Below are 19373 nucleotides of genomic sequence, written 5' to 3'. Positions count from 1 at the left end.
CATTAAGAAAAGACAAATCTTTTAAATTTTTGTTCTATTAATAGAATACTCTCCCTCACAACCACTACTTCATATAAATATTGCAGCTCTAATTTCTATATATATATCGATCTTTGCCTTTTCAATTTCTAGCCCAATTTATCATTCAATAGCCAGTTAGATCGAAGAAGGTAAGCTGGTAATTAATTTGAGAGAGATTAGAGATAGAAAAATTAAAAGGAGAAAGGAAGGATCCAGTAGTACTGGAAGGAATTAAGAACAACATGCTCATCATGAATTTACAGCTATATATCATGTATACTAAAACTTTGGATCTTTTTTTCTCATGCTTTAAGCAAGTAGCTAGATGAAATTAATTACATGTACAAGATCATAACGTACGTAGTAATTAATAATATATATATATATATATATATATATATATATATATATAAAGATACTATTAATTAAAAGGCAGATCGAGGATAAAAAGAAGCTAAAAGAAGAAGTGTCCTATCTCCTCTAAAGTATATATATCTTTGAAGATATATATCTGGCGGCCAAAAGCTAGCTAGCGCCATGAAAGCAATTAGATCAAGATAAGGATCGATTTCCTTGGGCCGGGCAGCATCACTACTACTGTGGCTAGTGGAATCATCATGATCATCTCCTTCAAAAGGTTGAGAAATGGTTGTGTGCAGATTGATGAACAATTTGCAAATGATCGGTGGCTGTTGTTTGGCAAGAATTATGATCTTCACTCATCAAGCTCCTGCATGCAGACATATTTATTATAATTATAATAGCTGGTTACTTTTTTACGTAAAAGCTACCATGCAGGTACTGCTTTCCACCTTGTATTTTACTTTTTTTTTTTTAAAAAAAAAAGCCAATAGAATGTAAGAACTTTTTTTTTAAAAAAAAAAAAAAAAAAAAAACACTTGAATTGCAAACGAAGTAAACTGCTGACCAAGTATCTACCATTTTGCATACTAATGCTAATTACACTTACAATTTTGAAAAAATATCACTTGTACTTCAATCCACCATTAGCTTTTTTACGTGGATCTCAGATTTGTCCACTATTTTCAAAATGAGTTTGCGAAGTAATTTACATGCATGCTTACGCTAGTTTTGCACATGCAGAACTAATTTTAAAAAGTTAGGCTGAAATGGTATCCCAAATGCAGCCTGCAGTACTGCATGCCACCTTTCGCTTTCGATTCGATCATGTGAAGTGATCATACACATAGCACATTAAAAAATCGAAATGAAAAATGATGAGTTATTATATATCTTGAAAAACATGCACACGTACAAGACAAATTTATATACAATTCTTTGAAATATACGTGGGATGAGATTGAAACTGTCTACCATTTCAAAGAGGAATATTTAAGAGCTATATATAAATATAATCTTACTCTCGTGGTCGAGACGCCCAAAGGGAGCTGAGGGCTCGAAGTCGGCCGTAGTATTCTCCAATTACAAGAAAACATCTTGCTGCCTGTCGGATAGTCAATACGTGACGAAGTTGATGAAGGGTTTGCTGTCTCAAGTTATCGGCCTGAGTTTTGAAATTAATTATATATGAATTACCAATATTAATAATTAGGAAATATATGAATAAATGTAATCAAATTAATTACCAAATACAAGAAGCTGACCTATAATTAATATATAGACAAAAACATATTATATATATATTTATTTATTTCAAACCACAACCACCATTTAGAGTACTTGAGATGTGGGAACCCTAGCTAGTATAGAACTGCAAGGGCACATGATGCATGGATGGACATAAACTAAACATATATATCCATTGAGATAGATAGGTTGAAACTCATGATGAATGGATCTTATCTACATATTTGGAGTACCATTCCAATCTAGAATATTAAAAAAATAGAACATTTTTATAAAGATTTTCAGTTAATTAATTAATTAATTGGTAAATAATACTCCCAAATTATTTATAAATTTTTGTTGATGATAGCAGCTAGGTCTGGCTAGGATTTTTTTATTTCAACAGGCCAGCATGCATCACTTTCAGACCAACTTCCGATAGAAACCTTATTAGATGAAAATTCCACATCAAAATCCTAGCAGTCAACACCAGCTTGAATGGACTTCTTAGCAGCAAAGCAATATATATTCCCCCATAGAAATAGACAAACCACCGTACACATGGCAGACATGTAGTGGAGATGATCAATGATTGATGATCAATCCTGAATAATGAAAACAAATTTCTATGATATACAACGTACGTGATCATGTCTCCAAGTTGACCAAATTAAGGCGCATTATAATTAATATAAGTAGTCAACCGGGATATTCATGATCATGAAGACCATATATATAATAAGGTTCATGATAATATTGGACGGCTGGATCAGCATCGAAAACTTTAATATTGAGAGGCGTGTTTTCACCTTTGTTGTTTTAATTCTTTATTTTTCAGCTGAAAGGTCAAATATACTCGATGCAAAGGTTAAATCAAGTTGATGTCATGCTGCATGAAGTTCAAAGGATCGGATTCTTAACCTTAAGGTTAAGGTCATCGGGAGTAAATTGCAAAGTTTGAATTGCGGAACAAAACAAGGAGACAAACGAGGATATACAATGAACTTGAATGGTCGGTCTATAGGATCAGTCTACGAAGGAAACATTTTATCTACCTTAATTAGTTAACCTACCGACGCGGCCTCATCGATCATCTTGAACAACTCATTGCGGAGCCACACATGCATGCATATATGCACACAAACAGGAATATTATATAAATGGTTTAAGCCAAAAAACCCTAAACCTAGCTTGCTAGGTCAAGTACTGGGCATGAGATGTTAGGTGAGATCTAACACTTTTTTCTTTTTTTCTTTCTAGTGTAATTAGGGGACACAAACGAGGCAATTAATCAAGAGGGCCTGCAGGTATATAGCTAGCTAGCTAGGGTTGAGGTGGGGGTGGAAGATTGACTATGTATGGGAAACCAGTTGCGAGTTGATCAGATCAATGCTTCTATGGCGGCCGGTGAAATTAATGGTCATCTATTAATACACATGATAGTAGTGTTGGCATGCAAAGTAGATTAATGGTACATGATAAGGCCAGCATCTAGAATTTGAATACTTGCAGCCTTTAATTTTTCTTGGTTTTCCGAGTCCATATATATCGATCGATCACGAATTACCCAAAACCGGGCTTATTTTTCAACCCTAGCCGGCGCCATCAGATCTATATATTATATATACACATACATGATGAAATATCATTTTCAGAGTTCACTAAACTCGACTTGGCCAGAATACGGAGAAAAACTGCTCTTTCTCCTTGACACGTAATATATATGCATGAATGGGTCTCTAGTTAGATGGTCCTAGCTGCCTTTCTATTACTCGATCGGTTTCCTCTTCGATGGCCTCCCAAATTTTCTTTAATTCATAATGAGAAACAAGAATATATATATATATATATATATATATATATATACACACTTCTTTTCCTAAACAAATAATTAAGCATACGTATATCCACCACCAAATTTCATAGCAAATTAAGTCTTATATATCATTTTAACGTTTAAATATATAGCAAAAAACATTGTGTTAATTAATCAGCAAAAAACAAAAAAAAAAAAATTATATAGCGAAAGAGTACTTTCATATAGATGAGGTGCACGTATATGTGCATGACTCATGCAAATGTCCCTAGCTAAGTCGATCTTCATCGTTAAATTAACTGTGTTGCTATATATATATATATGCTAGTGCGTATATATAGCAAACAGGTCCAACCTGTCAGCCAATTACTTGTAGAAATAGAGGCGAAAAGAACATACATTTCGGCCTTAGTTTAATTACTACGTGCGTACCTGGCGAACGAAGCCTTCAAGGTTGGAAAGCTTGCCCAAGGCAACAACCATCTGCTGCATGCCATCAATGACAGGCCCTGCAGCAGCAATGGTTTCGATCAGAGACTGTTGGAGCTGCTCCTGACCCTGAGATAGAGCCTCCTCAGCCTGTTGTGTCGACTGTTGCAATCGGTAAATTCCCACCAATTGCTGTTCTGTTAATGGCTCTAATTGACCTATTAACATCTGATTATTCCAACACAACACGTACGTACGTACCCCAAAAAGCCAAAAACAAAAAAACAATTAGGATAATGTAACTTTTTTGGTAGCAGATAAAGTTTTTCCTTTTCAGGAATAGTGGAGCTGCTGCAGTCCAATCAATGGTAACTGTACATTTACATTTTGAAGTTTTTCAGCATTTTACGGCCAAAATGGCACAAATAAAATTGTATATTACGAAAATTTAGAAAAATTATAAGGATAAGATGTGATGTGATGAAATATGTTTAAAAAAAAATATATATATATGTACGTCTATACCTTGATGAGATCAGAGGGCCTGAAACCACCTATCCAGAGGAAACAACGCTCGGCCGGAGTCATCCACAGGCCAGTAATGACGTGAAATACATCAGATTTGGCGGCCACTCCCTTCAGCCGGAAAATCTCATCATAATGAGAAATATATCCTTCCACGATCAATCTAAGATCGCCATCCGATAAATGTGCGTGCAATCCTGTCCGGAGCTCCGCCATGAGTCTGTGGTCATCTTCCAGCCATCTTGCGTATTCCATGTCAAATATTGCAGCTCCTACAACAAAATCGATACAGCAATATTTTTATATATTAATATATTATAATCACAATCACAACTATATATATTTATATATAAGGATTATCTTCAATCATGTGATATATGTTAATTAATAGAACCACAAATTAGATAGCAATGATATGAATGTCAAGAATAATTTGCATTAATTTATATATTATTAAAGCGCTTTTTATGTTGCTATAAGTGGAAAAGTTGTCACCTTATTGGATCAATAATTCACAGAAAGTTGAACAAAATATAATGATGTCTTTTATATATATATATGTTTGAGAAAAGCCAAACAACCTCACGAGATTTAAAAATATTGTTTGAAATTTGAAAAAAATAAAGAGAAAGAGACAGGAAAAGGGTTTTTTTTAGTCGAATTTGGAAAAGTCGGCGAAATATATAATCAAATTCGTTGAATAGTTTCATATTTCAAATGTCGGTAAAAAAAAAAAATAATATAAAAAAATATTCTAGTCACAAAAAAATTAAATAAAAATAATTTTATAAACTGATATAATTTATTAGATTGTAAAATTATTATATTTATTATAAAACAAATCTAATATTAAATCATATGAAAATCAATTTATAAATTTATTTTTATATAATATTTTAATTGTAACACTTCTCATATAATATAGTAAATGGTGGTGTCTGTGCCTAGTTTTTGTGAAAAAAAAAAACAAAAACAAAGAAAAAAGAGCATTTTCCAGTTGATCTGGACGCTGGTATGGTCAAGTTCTACTTTATGTTGGCATTATTTTACACGCAATCCCCCTTTTACCTAATCACTGGCCACCACATGGCTTTCTTTCTTACAAAATACATGACAAAAGGGCATTAATGCTTTTAATTGATTTAATTTCCAGAAATCTTTTATTTTAAAGCAAATTAATTACCAGCTTCATGAACTATGTATAACCATGTATCTTTAAGAAAACTCACCAGAGCTGAGATTTCCACCAGCACCACCACAACCACCCAAGAATAGCCCCTATTTATTATTTAGACAACCCAAAAATAATTATCTTAATTAATCTTGTCAATAAATTGAAATAATAATAATTTATATAAATTTCACAAATGCTCTAATATTAAAACCTGTGCGCGTGCTCTTTGCAGGTCTTGTTCAATATGAGTAAGCTTCATTCTACTTGACTCTAGCTGTTGCACATAAGCCTGTTTTGATAGAGAGAGAGAGAGAGATGCATGTGTAGGAAGGATTCTAAGAATTTAGAGGGTTTTCATGTTTTGTCATCATTCTTATAACGTTTCAACCTCAAAGTTGAAGAATTCCCAGCAAAGTTTTTGACAAACATACCTTTTTCCTGAGGCGGCTTTTCCTTGCAGCCTCTCTGTTTTGAGCTAAACGTCTCAATGTCTGAAAGAAATGCTCAAAATCTCAACACTAATTAAGTATGAAATTTTTGTAAAGAAAGAAAAATACAAGTGTATTACAGGACCTTAGCGTCCAGTTGTTTCTCTGACGTTGAACTTGAACCACCTGATCCCTTCCTCTGCAAATAATTAAGGAAAAGATTATATGAAAAATATCAAATGATGAGAAAATCTATGCAATATGGGAATAGCCCGTAATAATAAAACATATAGAAATACTAACTGAACTAAAACATTTTCAGATTCTTTAGCTAATCTTAATTGCTGGGGACGAAAAAGAAGAAAATATTTTTATTTGATTTTTCTTTCTTTTATATGAAGTTTATTCAGCAACTAGACTTTGGTGAATGGGAAGAAAAAAACGAAATAATTAGAAGATAATTTCGTGGGTGATTATTAGAGAGCTCACAGAATATCTTGGAAGCATTTCTGCATTCTGATACAGATTGGAGCACTGCTCTTGATGAGGCAAGTGATCATCGACATAATAAGGGTAGCAAAAGACATCCTTATCTGCCATTTGTGTTTGATGTTTTGATCTTGTGGTTTGTTCTAATCCCAAAACTTATGTAAGGCTACAAATAAGAAGGTTTGCACTTGAGTTTGGTGAGTTTTGTGATTCGGTTCCTAATTCCAAAACTGATTCAAGGCTTTAAACATGAAGTGTCGTTTGATTTATAGGGACTGAGCAACAGTGGGTCACTATTCTAATGAGAAAACTGTAGAAACTACTGTGAAGATTCTCGCTTTGCTTTTTCTGTGCACAGTACTCTCTCTCTCTCTTCCAGGTCAGACATGATTCATCAGAAAATCGTTCAGAAATCAGGGAAACTCTGCACTTTGATTTGTTCAGAGTTGTTGGGATCTGTGCTGTTGTATACGAAGATATGCCAAGAGAGGGAGAGATCAAAACAGTAAAAATAACAATAAAGATACCGACTTTTTCCAGAGTTTTGGGGATATGGGAAGAGAGAGAACTAACTGGAAGACTAACAGTTGAAAGTAGTAGTTTAAAAACCTTTTCTTGGGGTGCTTTGACATCTGATTGATTCTGTGATGGTCCTGCTCTTGATCTATCATTTGCCATCTCTTGCTGTATTTGTTGTTGTTGAAGCTGCAGATGCTTCTGATGATCAAAAGCCTGATGATCTGAGGAAGATGCCTTGTTACTAATAGGGGATTCTGATTCCAACTGGACCTCAGCTTTGCTTGAGAAAGTGTTCACTGCTGATCCTGAGTCAGTGCTCTCGCCCCCTGATTTTGAACTTCCCTGATGTAAAACAAACCAAAAAATCCTTCAAACGGGGGGTATGCAAGGAATCATTCCAAAAATAATCATAGTCCCCACAATAGACTCGGTTTGTGAATTGGAATAGCCAATCATCCCAAACAATTTAAATGAACTTAAAGAAGTCCTAACTTTTTCAAACGAGATTTTTGAAAATTTGTCTCGTGAAAGCGAAATGGTTGGGATGCTGTACTGTGGTTGAACTTTTAAGCATGCTAATCTAGAACCCCATATGACAATAGATTGGTCAAGGATGGAGAAAAGTTAGATGCTACTACTACTCTTGGAGTGGTCTGGAATCTCATTGGCCATGAAGGGAACATTTCCAGAGTAGCTGCAGGCCTGCCTGTGAATAAAGCTGCAAGAATCACAAAAGCCAAATCTTCAGAGGATCACCAAAATAAATACTCTTTAAGACTTTCAAATTTTCGAAAGGTGGAGGAACCTAATCCCCCTTTTCAGCAGTTATGGAGTCAGTAAAAATCATGCTGGGGAGGTCAGGTTTCTAAGTTTGTAGCCTCACGCCACTCGAGTCCCTCGTCTCTGAATCATCACAGTATTGGAAATGGTAACCCCCCCTCCTGTGCCTTCTGCAGACATATTCAAACCTCTCTCTCTCTCTCTCTCTCTCTCTCTCTCTCTATGCTTTTAGGAGTTGGTTATTCCAATCATACGTCAGAAAAAAGGAGAAATGATAGCTTAGAGAAAGGAGCATACGTGCTTTAGCTTCATCATTTCTTATCTTAACTCCTTGTAGCACAATTGCTTCTTCTAGCTCTCGAAAATCGAAAGCAGATCCTTCTTGATTGCTAAACAAGAAAAAGAGAATTAAATGACCCACGTCAGGTATGAGCAGATAAGCAACAAACCCAATTCCAAGTTTTTTTTAAGAAAAATGAAGGAAACTAGTTTTGGTAGATAATATAAGATTTTGCATTACTAGAGAAATTTTGGCTGAACAATGAAAGATGTTGTCTCACATACATGAAACTTGTAGGAACATTACTTCCATGAAAAACTGAATAAGGGACATGCGGATTCGAAGGTCCTGAGTCGGATAAACCAGTCTCCCCAACTGGGCCAACTCTATGGCTCGCCATGCAAGACCACCTCAGACCATTCTCATTTTCATCCAAGAAGGAACTGAAAGGTAAAACGTTGCAGAAACCAAAAGCCATAAGAACAAAAGCAGAGGACTTGGAGAACTATTTCCAAGAATTCACCTCTGGTTTACCTCAGTTTGTGTTGGAAGTTGCAAGAGGAATTCTTATTCGCACCAAAAGCAAGCGCTGAGAGAGAGAGAGAGAGAGAGAGAGAGCGAAGGATCGAAGATATCTTGTCAAAGTATTTTTAAGTAGCCTCAAGAGGCCGGTGGTCGAGTCTTTTTCTCAGATATATTATCTCTTCTTTTGCACCTTTTGATCTTTCATTCGGGGTGTTGCTGTCTGTTTCTTTTCTCCTTCTCTAAGAAGAAAACCTGAGTGATTAGTCTGTTTAGGCTGCTTTATCACCCTCTCATGTAAATTGTAAATATTTATCAGACTTTGGAACTCATCCCACGGTACAGAAACTCTTGTCCTTGCAGCCCTGACTCAGGCCCCTCTTGCCTGTGTGGGGGCTTCAAAAACAACAGAAAGTGAAAAATAAACAAAACAAACAGATATAAGGGTGGGGTCTATGGCAAGAACCCACTAGAATCACCAAGTCCTACTCCACTCTCTCTCTCCTAACCGCCTGTGTTCTGTGATTGGTTCCTTTATAGGTCTCTGCGGAGCTGCAAGTAATCTTGCAGCAGAAAAATACATATATGGATAAAGAACAATAAGAATTCAACAATGAATAGGAGATAAGACAAGGTTATCTTTCACAAACGATGGTAAAAGAAGATCAAACGAAAAGCTCTAAAAATGATGTTCTCTTAATCCCGTTTACTCCCCCCGAAAGAGTGATTTGAGTTTACTTTTGACAAGTAGAGAGAGGGAGAGCTATTTAATTATTATTTGAAGGTTCTGCTCGTACCATTTCAACCATAACATTAGAATAATAACCCACTTGTATTATATAATCCTTGCTATTGACATGTATTTGATTGGTATTATCCCCTTTGTTGATGGGTCAACATCCATTCCCTGTCATCACCTAATACCTCCATGCTACATTAAGATTCCTTTCCATTAATAGAAATTTCTGTTGTCCCTCTACAGTCCTGAGTTGAAGCAGGTTCATGGCAGACTGAGTACTGTTGTCATCTTGTTTCTTGTTAAATGCTTGTGATTCCTGCATCATCAGAGCCCTGGTTTTGATTGCTTTCCATGCTCTAAACAGTGTTTCCTTTGCCAGAAACCTGATGACTAATCTTTCAAATTGGATCCTTGTTTATCAAAAAGTCTAACTAATTTGCTGTTTAAACTATAGAGGGTATAGAAAGAGATGGAGAGATTAATTATTTTATTTTCAGACTAGTTATATATTTTAGTTATACATGACCAGCATTATTGAGGAGGACTACATATATATATATATATATATATATATATATATACACATATATATATATACACAGAGAGAGAGAGCCCTAGAGAGATTGGATGGAAATAGTTCATGTTGTGTTCATCTACTACCTTTGTGGGCTTTTTATGATGCCAATGATTGGCCTAAAAAAGGGTTTTGATGCAAATAGAGAAATATACACGAGTTAGATAAAAATCTTTGTTTTTTCAAGTACTGCAACTTTTGTTCCCAATAAACCTTACAGCAAGCATGTTGTTCTAATGTAAAGATATGTAAAGGCTTAGATTACAGTATCCATGGATCTTGCGCTTCATCAAACATGAGTACTCTTTACGAGTTCCTTTCCTACCATATGTGGAAAGGTAATTGGTCTGGATCAAATCCAAGCATTGATTATTCTCTTTAAAGGTTTTGATTAACTGCATTAAATCATTGATTATCCTCTAAGCAAGGAAATTAAGTTTATAATATCAATTGTTTTCCTGCTATACCACTTTTGGGTGTCTAATTTTGTGGAAGTATCAGCATCTCTACTCCTCAAAAGGTGTATGGAAATTACAAATTTAGCTGGAATGAAAGGAAGAGAAGCAAGGATTTAAGATGGATCATCGTGTTGACCATTCACCAATAAGAAAGATCTGGGTGCCCAATGATTAGCAATGGACCCCAGATGGCAGTATAAAATCATGATTTTTATTTTTTATTTTTAAAAAAAATCATGATTACTCAGATTGAAGAAAAAAAAATCCAACATAGGTTTTTGTACAAAATACGAGACAAGTAGCCCAACTGTTAAATCTGCATCAAAATCATGAATTCCAAAATTTTCAACAAGTAATGAGTCCAGAGTCAATTCCATGCAATTTAGTCATCTAAGAATTATTCATATGTTTGATTAGGCTGGTTGAATGGTCATGTGGCTAATTCAGAACACCGACCAAATCAGTCACAGGGCGATGCAAATAGATCCTAATGCTGTGAAAGCAGTGGCGGAGTCAGGATTTTGTCGGCGGAGGAGAGGGGCCAGCATACATGATAGCAATACAATTTGTCAAGATGGGGGGGAATCAGCAAAACTTACAGAACAGAATAAGAGTAAAATTTGCAGGATTGAGTATTTTAACTTGATGTTGCCAGAAGTTCAATCCTACCTCTTGTTGAATTAGTGCTTAGTTTCATTTAATTGTTCATCGAAATCTCATTGAATTATCAACATGAACTTGTTCTAAATGCTCTTTTAGAGTTCTCTCCTTTTGCTGTTTGTTGAATGCAGGCATTCCCACTATATTTTCTCGTAGGGAGTCAGGGACTAAATTGGATATTATAAAGTTAGAAACGAATATCCTTCTTTACATAGCATGACAATGGGTCATACGCTTGCTGTTGTTGGTGTATTAAACAAGTATAGTTTCTTAGTGGGTTTGAATGTACTATTTGATACCTCTTAACTAGAGGGTCTTGTACAAAAATACCAATTACAAAATGAAAGTTCAAGCATTTGACCTTGTTCATTAGAATTTGGAAAACCCTACTATTTTTTCCCTTTTCTTTAACGTTGTGATTGCACTTTGTAGAATGATTTTGCTCCAGCTTTGTTAAAGGGAGAGAAATCCACAAATCCTGGCCATCCAAAAATTTGAGTTATGTGCATGAGTTGTAGAAGGACATATTCGTCCCTCGCCAAGTTGGGCCCGGTTGGATTTACCAAGGCTAAAAGCCCAAATGTTAAAGGTTCAGCGAATGGCGAGCAGAAGGCCCAGACCAATACAGGAAAGATGGGTCAACATCCTCACGGGCACCACTGCATTAAATGACCCGATATGTGTCAAGATCTCATCTCTGACAGGGGCTACCGCATTAAATGTGATATGATACTGCCCCCAGACATAGAGACTCGGTACGAGTCGAGACCTTGTCCCTAATAGAAACTGTCGCATTAAATAAGATGACATGCAGCCCAGAGCGGGGGTGGACACCCCAAGCACAGAAAGAACAATGATCCCACTAAAAAAGGGAAGTATACTTGCCTTGATATAGGTACAATTCGAACTCATGTGATTACAAACTCTCTCTCTCTTTCTCTCAGAAAAACTTAGGCATCGGAGGTGTTTTATGGCACTCCGAGCCACCAAACTTCCTTGTTTCAAGTTGGACGATGAGGCAGGTGAGGTGCGAAAAATATCATTAACAGTTGACGTCATATGTGGGATTATATTAAGTAGAGTTAACATATCTTTCGTATGCTTGCCATGATATAGTCCCTGGCAACCAAAGAACAAGAAGCTACCTCGACCAACAGGGAGGGAAGGTTTGCATAAATGAAGGAGCGAATGAAGGAGATAGCATCGGAAATGGAAAATCTCGAGCGAGAAAATGAGGTCCTGAAACAAAAGAACAAGGGATCCAAGGAAGGCACTGGCACAAGCCAGAACAAGCGAAACAAAATAGATTTACAGAGCGCAGGCGAGGCCTTCGCTGACGATGAGGAAATGAAAAAGATGCACCTTAAACTACGTAGCCTCATTGGAAAGTAAGAGGAGACGGCAAAGAAAATAGGAGCATCTTCCTCGGTCCATCAGTTGCTAAGAAACACGGATCTCCCTTACAACGAGAAGGTTATGGCAGTCCTGCTCTTGTAGAAGTTCAAAGTTCTGCAAATTGAGATGTAGGATAGATCCAAAGACTCAGCCGAACATCTCGAGTAGTTCAAGGCTCACATGACGCTCCACAGCTTTCCTGGGGAGATTGCATGTCGAGCTTTCTCCCTAACACTTAGAGGAATAGCAAGGGGATGGTTCGAAGCTTTCTAGCCAATCAGCATTGATAGTTTCGAGGAGCTGGACAGACAGTTCATTACTCAATTCATGACCAATACAAAGAAAATATGTCAGAAGCCTATCTCATGACCAAGAAGTAGCGAGAGGATGAAAGCTTGAAAGTTATCTTTCCCGATTCAATAAGAAGCGTCTGAGAACGCATGATCAGAACCAGAAGATCATGTGAGCAGAGCTCCTGGGCCGCATTTGGCTCAAGAGCTAGTTCGTGGTTGAACTAGCGAGAAGAAGGACCCCTACAACACTACAAAAATTCATGGATCTGCAGATGATTTTATCAATGCCAAGGAAACCTTCTAGGCTTTAACCACCCCCAAGAAGATCCAAGGGGAGGCAGTCAAAAAACGAGGACAAAAGAGGCACAGGTAGGGGTGTAACCGGTCCGGTCCGGTCCGGTTTTGGATAAAATCTAGGACCGAACCCGTATGTACCGGTTTTGTATTTTTCAAAACCGATTACGCACCGGTTACCCTCCTAAACCGGTACTTCCGGTTTTACCGGTTTCCGGTCCAATTTTCTGATTTTTTTTAAAATGTAAGTTTCACAATTTATCATTAAAAATTTGTTTATAAATTTTTTTTTATTTAAAAAAAACTGTTTTATACTTTTATTAATATATTAGACTATATAATAGTATTAATATTAGACTATTAGTATAGTTATAAGTTATATATTAGTATTAGTTATAAACTTTTAGTGATTTAGTATTAACATTTTATGTAATAATTTATAAATTATAATAAGAAATTATTTCATATATGAATATATATATTATATATAAAATTTCACATAAAAATTTATAATTATACATTATATATAAAACTTATATATATTAATATTTAATATATATATATATAATATTTTGTATAAAACTTATATATAAAAATGTTATTTTTTATTTTTTTTAATCAACCGGTCCGGTCCAATCCAAAAAATCCCGGAACCGGAACCGGCCGGTTTTTACATTTTAAAAACCGGTTCCGGACCGGACCGGTTCAAAACCCGTAAAACCGGTCCGGTTCGGTCTAGTCCGGACCGATTTTCTGGTTTTTCAGTTTGAATTTTCACCCCTAGGCACAGGCAGGGGAACCAGTGAGAAAGAGTCAAAAACCAAGAATGGGAAGTACGAGAAAAGGAAAGATAATGGTACTTCTTCGAAGAAAATATACTCGAGTATGAGTGTACAAATGATATAAGAACGAGAAGTGACCCCGAGGCAATGACCATCGCGGTTGGAGGACTTGCAGGTTTTGCAGTTCTCACAATATAGAAGGCTACAAAACCAAGGATTGCCATCACTTGAAGCGAATGATAGAAGACATGCAAGAAGATGGGGAGCTTGAGTGGCTAATAGACCAACATTCATCGCCACCTAGGTGAGTAGACAACTAAGGGAATGAGCGAAGAAGGAAAGACCGTAGGAGCCAGAGCTCGAGGGGAAGAAGGACTCCAGGGAGGGGATGGAGAACACCCCACATTGAAATCAGAACAATGTCTCTTTAGGAAAAATCCAAACTATCGTTGGGGGATTTTCCAGAGGAGGCACGTCTGCATCCAACAGAGAGACGTATGCCAGTAAGGCAAGATGTGAGGAAATTTTTAGCATTGGTAGACCAACAAAACAAGCCTAGACCAAGGGAGGGAACACCTCTCTTAAGAGCCTCATCTTTCATCATCACCACCAAACATGGTCGAGTCCATCTCCCATATGGTTATCTAAACTGATGTTCCACGCTCGCACTCGATGAACAAAGGAGGAAACACCTTTCCTAAGATTCACATATCTCCTCGCCACCCAGTGTGGTGGAGTCCATCTACTGCATGGTTATCTAAATCAATGCTCCGCGCTTGCACCTGCCTGGTCATATAAGCCTACATATTTCCTCACCCAGAGAATGGTCGATAACGCTTTCATTCAAATTAAAGGACACGACCCTAGGCATAAAAAATAAGGGACTCGCAAGGCAAGTGGACAAGAAAGAAAAGAAGTAAAAAGTGTACATATTCGTAGACACCAACAAGATTCTAAATCAAAAAAGACGAATATCACTCAAAATGATAAGAGCCAAAGATATATCTACATTGTATATATTATCCAAGAAAAAAAAAAACAACAACAATGAAAAATTAGCTTTGGGCAATAAGGTGAGGGAAGGTGACAAGCATCAGGTCACGATTGAAGGAAGTCAAGGAACTCGCGGGCCTCTCGAGTAGGCTTGAATATCCCTAAGTCCAGGGTCCTCGAGGTTGCCTGGGGGTCCTCAAGTTGGCTTGGGGGTTTGCTAGTGAGTACTCCCACATTTTCTCTAGGCCGAGAGGGTACCATAACCCCAGGCTCAACTACAAACCCTTTTGGCTGCCATGACTTGAGAGGAAAGCCTAGCAAGTTCCTCATTGGCAGAGGCGAGCTCAGACTCCAGTCCCTTTACTTGCTTCTTGCAGGACCTCATCTTTTTCTTAGCCACGACACTCTTGTTACCCATGAATGCCTTGTCCCTCATGAGCGTCGCATGCCACACTTCGAGATTCTCTTTCTCAACCTTGTGGCGGTCAAGCTCCATGGTCATATCCAGTCGAGCATCCTCTGCTTCTGACAAGAAGGTGACATAGTCAAGACATCGCTACTGGGTTTCTTCTAGCTCTTTGTCCATACTGGAGGCTTTAATCCGCTCTGGAGCGGTTGAATCCGCTCTGAATTTCGCTCCTTTGTCAAGGCTTCAACCTCAAAGTGCTTCAGGGACACTTCTTCTCTCGATTGGCCCAAGTCCTTCTGAAAGGCGAGCACCTCTTCACGAAGGCATGCAATGTCTCCCTCCAAAGACTGGTTGTAACTGTCAACCATGGCAAAAGCCTGCTCAGCTTGGTCTCTCTCAACCCTGAGCCTAACTATCTCGTGATAGGTCTGCTCACTGAAGATCCATAGCAAGCGGGCCTCCTCCTCCAACTCGGCTTGACTGTCCATGCTCCAAGCTACCAGATTATCAACCCCCTATCAAACAAAGCGAACCAATTAGCAACGGCGAAGAGTCAGAGAACCTAAAGAGAGATAGCAAGAAAGTTTACCAAAGAGAGAAAATCTTTGAGCTAGTTGTCCATCCTACATACAGACTCGACCCTGACTCTATCGATACCAGATCGGGAACGATGAGATTTGGAGGGTCCGAAGCTTCCCAAGGAAGTGCACTCCTTGCTTTGAGGAGCCGACCCCGTGTCCACAATGTGGTCCAAGGGAAAGTGGTCGAAGAAGAGGCGGTGGCAAAGGTGGCGGCGTCGACGCCGAGGCTCCCCTAGGTCTAGGATCATTAGTCATTTCCCCACCCAACCACAACGACGATCCAACACTTGCGGGATCGACAGGACCCAGCTTGTCTGTCTGTTCCTTCTTGCCTTACGTAGGGGCTAGAGAAGATACGTCCTAGAAAGCCGAGGGCGAGGAGTCCGGTACCCAGAAAGAGTCACGGTAATCACCTTGTCATCGGGGATAATCCCCCATATAGCTTGGACGAGGAACTCATCCTTGGCGGCTTCACTACCAGACATAAAGAAGAATTTGAGCTACCAAGTTTGGCATTGGAGTAACGGACCTTAAATCGAGCACTCGATACTTAGACCAAGAATGGAATCCGCAAATGTTACCCTTCATGAATTGGATCCCGTGAATAAATACAAACACTCGAGTGGTCAAACCTAGATATTTCTTGTAGGCAGCCTCCATGACTATGGGTTATACAATGAAGCGTGAAATCAGGATCCTCCATGCGTTGGGGTGAAGCTGAGCATGGGTCATCCCCAAAAAATCCAAGATGTCTAGAACGATGTGACAGAAAGGGTTTCAACCGTGCAAAAAGGCGCTAGTGTGCAAAGTGACCTTTTCAGAAAGTCCCTCTGAGTCAACAGCCCTGAGATGGAAACCAGGGACCTCCAAGACAACTGAGTCTAGGACCCCATATTACTACAACAAATTTGGCCTATTGCATCGACAACATGTCGCAGCAAAAATTAGATTTTTAGCTACAATAAGGGTTTTTTTGGCAAGAACTTACCGTCGCAAGTTCGCCGATAGTAAAATGCCAATTTCCTCAAAATGAAAATTGGTCACAAAAGCTTACATATTTTTGCTGCAAAAGTTAAATATTTGCCGCAAAATCGAATCTCACATGATGCATAAGTTGTCACAAAATACTTATTTGCAGAAAATTTATTTCTGCAAATGATAATTTGCGATGAAGGATATGGTCTCAAATAGTTATTTCCAATAAGGGTTTTTGCCGAAAATAATATATTGTGATAAAAATATATATATTTGAGGCCACAACGTGTGGCCAAAAATCCAAAAAAAATCCAAATAAAAAAATTACAAACTATAAAACTGATGAAATGAGAATGAATCCAAGAATGGTGTAATATAAGCCTAAAAACATAAATATGAACGCAATTTTGATCCAAATTCAGCAAAACATTATATAACAATTTCAAACAAATATGTATAAATTGTGGTACCGATTTCACCAACTCAATATTATCCAAACAACTTTGATCCATCCAAGAAAACAACCAAAATATATCATTAATTACATAGAATAAAGACTATGATAGGAGAACGATCTTAAAAAAAGTCTAAAGCAGCCAATAATATTGTGATGTTCCCCTAGTGCATTGATCTTGCCTCAACCTACGTTTATGTTTGTGTTGGCATCTTCTCAACACAAACATAAACTCACTTTGCATGAAAAAACCGGACCTCCAAAATTCAACAAAAAAAGAGAGGCAATTACTAAATCGAGACATACTTAATTCCTAGGCAGACAATCACAATAAATTAGAAACATCCATAGTGGCTCTGAAATCTTAATGGTCTGAGTGGATCTGGCATGCAGCATTACCAAAGAAGATTTCAGTGCTAATGTGGAAACCTTTGTCCCAGAGTCTTAGTGTGGATGAGAGAATTAGGCAACTTGGGATTCCGATGGTGTCTAAGTGCAAGTGTTGTCCATAGGGGGCATTGGAGGATTTGAATCATGTTCTTTATGGGGAAGAGATAGTTACAGCTATTTGAAAATTTTGCTCTCATGTTCTAGGTGTCCCATACGTAGTTAATAGGTCATGGAGAGGAATGGTTGAGGCTTGGTTTAGACGTTCAGCGAGGTCATCGACGGTGGGGAATTTACTTGGTCTAGTTTCGAGTATCATAAGGTGGAGGTTGTGGTGTTGGAGATGTTCGGCCAGAATGGAGTGAAAGAAGGACTCATGTGGTGCGCTGTGGAGGTCTGTCAAATTTTGGATCAACTGGGTTGGTTTAAAAATAAAGGAGAGCTATCGATTGGGACAGAGGGATGTTCAGATCCTTACGTTGATGCAACTGCCGATTAAGATAAGAAATAAGGGAAGAGTCAGAGCAGTTTCTTGGCATAAACTAGTTACTAGTTGGGTCAAATTGAACACTGATGGAAGTTGTGTACAAAATCCAAGTGAGTTGGGCACTGGTGGCATACTTCGAGACGAACATGGAAACATGAAGTTTGCATTTGCTGCTGGTTTGGGCAGGGGGACTAATACGCAGATGGAGCTTCAGGCTTTATTAATGGGTTTACGTAAATGTCGTGCTTTGGGTGTTGATAACATTATTTTGGAGCTTGATTCTTTATTGGTGATCAATTGGCTGAAAGATGGGAAGTGCAACTTATGGTATCTGGAGGATTTTTGGGAGGAAATTAGTGAGATTTTATCAAGAATAAATTTCCGGTTTCAGCATGTGTTCAGGGAAGGAAATAGGATAGCAAATTTTCTGGCTATGATGGGAAGTAATGGATGTAATGAAGAATGATTTTCACTAGAGAACATTCCAATTTCGCTTAAAGGAATCCTTCAGACTGATCGCAGCGGCTTACCTTATTTGCGTAAGTCTAAGAAAGTTGGGTGAGGTTCACTGAGTTGATGTTATACTAGTTGAGTTATTTCTGGGTTTATTTGTTGGCAGTCTAGTGTATAAGGTATTCCTTTGCCAAAAGTGATGTTTTACTAGTAGGTCACTCTTGGATATGTGACTTTCGACTCTTTATAAAAATAAAAAATAAAAAATAAAAAAGAATAGTAGGTCTAAAACACAAAGAACAGAGAAGTTGTACGAAGGAAAAATCAATTGAGTGTGAAAAGCACATACCACAACAAATCCCCCTAATCGATGGATTTACCTTTTAAAAAATATGACATCAAAGTCAAAATGGAACAAAGCTTGCTAATGCTCATACATTTGTTAGTTCACTTACTGAAGGCTACTCTACTAAAGTGGGTGAACGTGGAGAGCAACTACCCAAGCCATTCTCAAGAACCCGAAAATCTTGTTATTAGATGAAGCCACTCATGCTCTAGGTGTGGAGTCAGAGTGTGTGGTGCAACAAACTCTAGACAGATTGATGAAGAACATGACAACAGTTGTAGTAGCACATAGGCTGTCAACAATAAAAAAAAATGCAGACCAAATATCAGTTTTACATGATGGAAAGATAATAGAGCAAGGGACTCATTCATCACTTAATAGAGAACAAGAATAGAGCATACTATAAGTACATGACATAAGAGAGAGGCTTTCATGCACCACTTGCAAGTGGTTTACAATATTTGAAACTCTATTGCTTTTATACTCCACAGAGTACATGATATAAGAGCTAAGGGTCTAGAGA

At 37.7% G+C, this 19373-nt stretch overlaps 1 protein-coding gene across 4 annotated transcripts; it reads right to left on the bottom strand.

Annotated features, from left to right (window-relative positions):
- Positions 1 to 458: 458 nt before the first annotated feature.
- LOC108985859 (transcription factor TGA9-like) lies at positions 459 to 8830 on the bottom strand. Of its 4 annotated transcripts, XM_018958309.2 has the most exons (13): positions 8583 to 8830; positions 8333 to 8491; positions 8066 to 8157; positions 7624 to 7706; positions 7079 to 7330; positions 6126 to 6179; positions 5984 to 6043; positions 5764 to 5841; positions 5608 to 5656; positions 4379 to 4650; positions 3857 to 4081; positions 1404 to 1546; positions 459 to 751 (listed from the first exon to the last, which is right to left on the bottom strand). In XM_018958309.2, the coding sequence occupies exons 2-13, from the start codon at positions 8446 to 8448 to the stop codon at positions 652 to 654; spliced, it is 1524 nt and encodes a 507-aa protein (XP_018813854.1). In that variant the 5' UTR covers positions 8449 to 8491; positions 8583 to 8830; the 3' UTR covers positions 459 to 651. The 4 variants fall into 4 exon arrangements, with proteins under 4 accessions (XP_018813854.1, XP_035541151.1, XP_035541152.1 ...); XM_035685258.1 differs by lacking the exon at positions 8583 to 8830 and having other exon boundaries at positions 8333 to 8550; XM_035685259.1 differs by lacking the exon at positions 8583 to 8830 and having other exon boundaries at positions 7627 to 7706; positions 8333 to 8550.
- Positions 8831 to 19373: the final 10543 nt, after the last annotated feature.

Source organism: Juglans regia, chromosome 14, assembly GCF_001411555.2.
Source record: "Juglans regia cultivar Chandler chromosome 14, Walnut 2.0, whole genome shotgun sequence".
Taxonomy (NCBI): domain Eukaryota; kingdom Viridiplantae; phylum Streptophyta; class Magnoliopsida; order Fagales; family Juglandaceae; genus Juglans; species Juglans regia.
Note: the sequence above shows the minus strand (reverse complement) of the source record. Positions and strands in the feature narration are given on the sequence as shown.

Bases quoted from the DNA above. Each gene is read 5' to 3' on its own strand.
- LOC108985859 (XM_035685258.1), bottom strand. From the start codon at position 8,526: ATGGCTTTTGGTTTCTGCAACGTTTTACCTTTCAGTTCCTTCTTGGAT. The intron at 8,158-8,332 runs GTATGTGAGACA...TTTCTTGTTTAG, and splicing joins AATGTTCCTACAAGTTTCAT to CAATCAAGAAGGATCTGCTT. The intron at 752-1,403 runs GTAAGATTATAT...GTCTGCATGCAG, and splicing joins TGGGCGTCTCGACCACGAGA to GAGCTTGATGAGTGAAGATC.